This window comes from Triticum dicoccoides, chromosome 3A, assembly GCF_002162155.2.
Source record: "Triticum dicoccoides isolate Atlit2015 ecotype Zavitan chromosome 3A, WEW_v2.0, whole genome shotgun sequence".
NCBI classification, from domain to species: domain Eukaryota; kingdom Viridiplantae; phylum Streptophyta; class Magnoliopsida; order Poales; family Poaceae; genus Triticum; species Triticum dicoccoides.
In genome coordinates, this window is record NC_041384.1 from 697,488,724 (window position 1) to 697,494,632 (window position 5,909).

A 5,909-nucleotide genomic window follows, 5' to 3' on the forward strand; every position below is an offset into this window, starting at 1 on the left:
CGAAAGCTGAAGGATATTTCATCATCCATTTTTGCGATCTTCAAGTGCAAGACGAGTTGTCTGTTTGGAGTGCCTTGTGGTTGATCAATGGAGATGAGTAACATCAATTCCAATTTGGACTTCACAGTACATCACATCACTAATTTCTATTGTTTTTGGCTAGGTCTCAAAGATGTACAGCTCAATGAAAACATCCTAGATGACATTACCGAAACATCACCGCTTCGGTCATTTATTCGGCCAAGTCGGCTTATTCCGCACAGCTTGGCAATGTTTCTACCTCCACTTCGAAATCGCTGGTGTGGAAAAATGTGCCACCCTAGAAAAAGTTTTTCGCTTGGCTCATACTGCAAGACCAGGTTTGGCTGGCCAACATATTGCAGCGTAGAGGGTAGCCAAACCGTGGCTTGTACCAACTATATGTAGAAGGGAGCCAGAGATGGTCACACATCTTTTGCTCTAGTGTAGATTTTCTAGCCATATTTTGGACGAGATTTAAAGCTTGTCTTGTACGTTCACACTGAGATGTGATCTCATTTCAATTCAGTTATGGAGCGGTGGGATTCGATGGTCAACATAATCAGTGGGCACAATCGAAAGGAGATTGCACCCCTTGTTATGCTTGTCTCATGGGATATTCGGAATGTGTGGAATACGGAGTTTTTAGAAATATTTCTACCATACCATCCATCATCATGCGCAAGATTAAAGTCAAAGCAAACATATGGGTTTTGGTGGGCACGAAGTACTTGAGTTCAATCATGCCGCGAGAGTAGGGCCCTTTGTAATTTTTGGTTACCTTTCGGTGTCTTAAATTCTTCTTAACTAGCCAGACGGCCCTCGCAAATGCGAAGGCATCATCTTAAATGTGTCAAAAGTGTATGCAAATTAAATTATAATTTTATAGTATTAATATTATAGGATTAGAATAATATGTTTCTATTGTCACAAAAAATATTATGATAAATAACATATCACGTTTGATTGAACTATATTTGATTAGCTTTAATTTGTGGATACATAATTATAACGTTCCATTTCCAAAAATAACACCATAATTATAGCCATATGTGTTGTATGTATGTGACATTAGATTAGTACATATAACTAAAGTTTAGAGTACACGCTTGATGCATTCTTATCTAATGTGAAATCTGGTTTATGAAGGAAAATTTCTGATTGTCGGTTTTTCATAATAATAATAAGGGTAAAAAAGTGATTCCGGATCTATCATTTTGCTGGTCTATGAACTAAGAATTGCTGTTTTATGTGGGACTTCTGGCTTAATTTGATTTTTTTGGTAGACCATGTGCTTTTACTATAGAATAAATATGGTATGTCATGAAAATATATGAGCCGTATACGTTTTTTGATATGTACACGCTACTATATGCATATTTTGTTGGTGCTTGTAAAACCATCTGGGGAAATGGAATAAACTGCTTAATGAAGTCAATACAAATACTAGCATTATAATATGCAATGCTTTTATTGTTTCATGTCTATATATACCAACGTAATTTTTACCATCTCTTGGCACCACCGAGCTATTTTTTGATATGTCCACTGATATCCCATGGTACTAATAAAAGGAGGATGCCAAATAGACGACGGGTGGTTTTGCTTTTTTGTTGAATTTTGACAATATTTTAATTTTATAAGATATTAATATATTACTTGTTTACAAAACAAATGATGGTCTATTCATTGTAATCTCTTTAGGCACAGTTGGGAGGATGAACTGTTAGGTGAATGATTGCCTTTCTTAATCCATTCAACCTAGGCTTCATATAGGAGAAGAGAGTCTACCATATTTGATAGATTGATGTTTTACTATTGTAGATTCTTAGTATATCTCTCTTTCTTTTCTCATGTCGTATATTTGTATACAATAAATAGGTCCAAAAGTTGGTAGCCTATTGTAATATCAACATGACAATTTGTAGTTATTTTCACTAAGAATAAGAATGGGTATTTTCCGTATATTTTTCTTGGAACAACTGGATAGCCGCCTATATGTGTCTCACATTGTTTGCCTCTATTTCACTACTTATTCGGAAAAAACATGGAATCAGGTAAATATATTATATTTATTTCAGAATAAATTCATTAATAACCAATGTGCTAAGATGTTGACCATATGAACAAAACACCTAATCATAGAAAAATAATAATTCTTCATGATTTTTAATCAATATTGGAGTTTGCAATTTTTTTGCTTTAATTAAGTTAGTTTGAAAATTTCAAAAGAATTCTATGATGGAAATAACACATGTAAACATGAGTACGGTGTTTAAATAAATTGTGTTATGAACAAATTGTGTCTATTTCAGTATTCCTAATCTACTGAAAATATGATTATTTTCAGGATGTTTCACTACAATAGATTCATAGTATATCTTCTTTTTCTACCGCACTATGTCTTTGCATCCAATAATTCCTGGACTATGCTAGATCAACGTGACTATTTATAGCTATTTGATCTAAGGATAAGAATGGTTGTTCTTCATATAATAGTTTGGAACAGCTGGATAGTTGCCCATATATGCCTCGCATGGATTGCCTCTATTTCACTGTTTATTTGGCAAGAACATAGAATAAAAAAATCTATTATATGTGTTTCAGGATAAATACATGAATAATCTTTGTGTTGAGATGTTGACCATATAGACCAAACCCATAATCTAATAAAAGAATAAGTTCAGTATTTTTTTATTAATAGTGAGCTTCTAAGAGTTTTATTTTAGGTCATTAGTATGAACAATTCAAAGAATTCTCGGTCACAATAACACTGGCAAATTTGAGTCCAATCTCTGAATAAATAATTTTCTAAACCTTTTATCTCTATTTTAAATATTCCTATTATGCTTAATAATATTATTATTTTTATTATATTTGTATGCTTATTCATCCACACATATATCTCTTCTTTTCGTCGTACTATATCTTTGTATCCAATAAATAGATCCATAATTAGTTAACTATTTAATATCAACGTGATCATCTGTAGCTATTTTATCTAAGCATAAGAATGGGTGTTCTTCATCGAACATAGAATTGGGTAAATATATTGCGTGTGTTTCAGAATAATCCATGAGTAATCAATGTTGAGATGTTGAGCATATGGAATAAACGTCTAATCTTAGGAAAGAATATTGATTATTAATATTGGAGTTTGTAAAAGCTTTGTTGATTACATTAGCATGGAAAAATTCAAAATAATTCTCCGATGAAAAATAAAACATGTAAACTTGAGTACAAAGTTTAAATAAACCGTTTTATAAAATGTTTGTTTCTATTTTAGTACTTCTAATCTACTTAAAATGTTGTTATTTTTATGATGTTTAACTACAATAGATTCATAGTGTATCTTATTTTTCTGTCGTACTATGCCTTTTGTATCCAATAATTCCTAGACCATGTTAGATCAACGTGACAATTTGTAGCTATTTGATCTAAGGATAAGAATGGGTGTTCTTCATATATTATTTTGGAATAGCTGGATAGCCGCCTATATATGCCTCACGTGGATTGCTTCTATTTCACTGCTTAATTGGCCAGAACATAGAATCAGGTATATCTGTTATATCTGTTTAAGAATAAATGCATAAATAATTTGTGTGCCGAGATGTTGACCATATAGACCAAACCCCTGATCTAAGAAAAAAAATGAATTTTTGTGATTTTTTTTACTTCATAGTGATTCTGTAAAAGCTTTACTTTAGTGCACTATATGAACAATTCAAAAGAATTCTCGGATGAAAATATTACATGGGAAATAGACTGCAACCTTTAAATAAATAATTTCATAAACTTTTTGTGTCTATTTAATGATTCCTATTCTAGTTTATAATATGATTATTATTGTTATATTTGTATGCTCGTTCATGCACACTGATAAGCATAACAATTTATAATCTATAGTGTTCTATTTTTTTGTTCACCACCCAATTATAGTTGTCTTGGGACATAGGCCCAACACGTACTTTTTTTTATGGACCAACACATACTGCATCCATTATTTGGGGCCTCATACATTTTTCGAGTTTGCATTTGACCATTGATAAAATTAGTGATATATAAAATGTATGATATAAAGGTTGTATCATTAGAAACTCTTTTCACATACGAATTTAACGGTATACTTTTTGCACGCTCCAACCCATGGTCAAAGGTATCACGGGAAATGTATTGTGACTTATATATGTGGATGAAGGAAGCACCTTTTATACTATGGGGCCTTAGCATGACGACTTCCTGACTGTCTAGTACAACATGTTTTGTCCGGCTCTGGCGAGGGAGGGGCGATGACGGCGGCGTGCCTTCAGCTCACTTCAGTGCTTGTAGTCGTCGCTAGGTAGTCTACGGATCTGGATGTAATTTTTGTTATTTTCTCTCAAAAAAAGAAGGAAGCACCTTTTATTTAATAATAACTATAAAACAACTAGTCTTCGCATCTCCGTATGGAACATGGACTCTTACTATTACGGATGGAATTGTTTGGTATTATTAAATCCTAAGGATAGACTATAGAAATTTCAAAAATAATAGGAATGTTGTGGCTACATGTGATGTCTAAAAAAAACCTTGTATTATGTTTTTAGTATAGTATACAATAGATAGATAGACAGATTAATGAGACGAGGCATAACTTTTGAGACTGTTTCAAGAAAATAAGGCACGGCGAGTGCCAGAAAGGTATACTTTTATTGTTAAGTGTGAAAAGGAAATTTTGTAGATTCTTTTGATGTCGATGCAGGAATTGTTGGTATTATTAAATCCTACCAATAAATTAGAGATCTAGCTTTGGAAAATAATTGGGATGATGTGGATTCACGTGGCGTCTTAGAAAAATATCGTATTGTGTTCTCCTTTTTGGAGCTTCGTATTGTGTTTTTAGTATATACTACGGAATAATAGATCCATAGTTAGGTAGATTAATGAGACGAGGCAAAACTTTTGCCTCAATTTTGAGTAAAATAGGCACGACGAGTGGCAGAAAAGGAAATGTTGCAGAATCTTCTGGAGTTGGCTTATAGAACCTTATCCCCGTTCCGTGATTGAACTGAAAACAGTCAACGGAAACACGTACTCCCTCCATTCCCTTATACAAGGCCACTGTGAAAAATATATTTTACATCTATACAAGGTCACTAACAGTAATCGGGGCAAAATTTAATGATGTTTTCTCGTACTAGCAACTTGTTTAATACTTGCATGCATGTAGTCATAATGACACTGCTACTTTCTTCTCATTCCTTCCTTGCATGCATGCGGGCATATTAATGATCCCAGTTAACAAGAAAAGTTGGCTTGCAAAGTAGTCATTAAATTTTACTTAGGTACCTATAATTTGAATTTGTGGCCTTGTATAAGGGAATGGAGGGAGTACATATATGCAACCATGGCCGACAGGAATTCACGCAAAGACAAACTCTAAGAAGAAACACCCCCTGATGGCGTGAATTGATGTTACCTTTTCCTGCTGTTGTTCCAAAGACAAAGACGACGCCTTCTGCTGTGTTGCTTCGCTCCTGGCCTTCTTCACCAGCTGGTAGCTCATTGCTTCAGAGCGCTAGCTAGCTCTCGTTGCCTAGAACCACACTGCAACTTTGGCCTGGGATCCCGTGGATTCGCATTGAGCGACCGGCATTATATATATCGTTGGACGAGATCGAATCGAACATGATAGGAGTGGGTAGTGAGAGTGTGGTTGCAGCTGCCATGATGGCATCATGGACAACCGAGACAGACACACGTTCGCGCCCACGTCTCTTCATACAATACCATTCAAAGCTTCGTCTTTCCCTTCCACGGGTAGGGGTAGTTGGGTGGTGAGCATTTGTTCAACTGGAAGGCACGGTGAGCTAGCAGTCTTCTGATCTAACTGTACTAGTGCATGGCACGTG

The 5,909-nt window shown here is 34.6% G+C and overlaps 1 protein-coding gene across 1 annotated transcript in view; it reads right to left on the bottom strand.

Moving 5' to 3' along the window:
* Positions 1-5,563, bottom strand: part of LOC119273177 (phosphatidylinositol transfer protein 3-like) — an 8,407-nt gene extending 2,844 nt beyond the window's left edge. Inside the window, exon 1 of the mRNA XM_037554437.1 lies at positions 5,477-5,563. Within this exon, the coding sequence (XP_037410334.1) occupies positions 5,477-5,563 (87 nt within the window). The remainder of the gene's footprint in view (positions 1-5,476) is intronic.
* Positions 5,564-5,909: the final 346 nt, after the last annotated feature.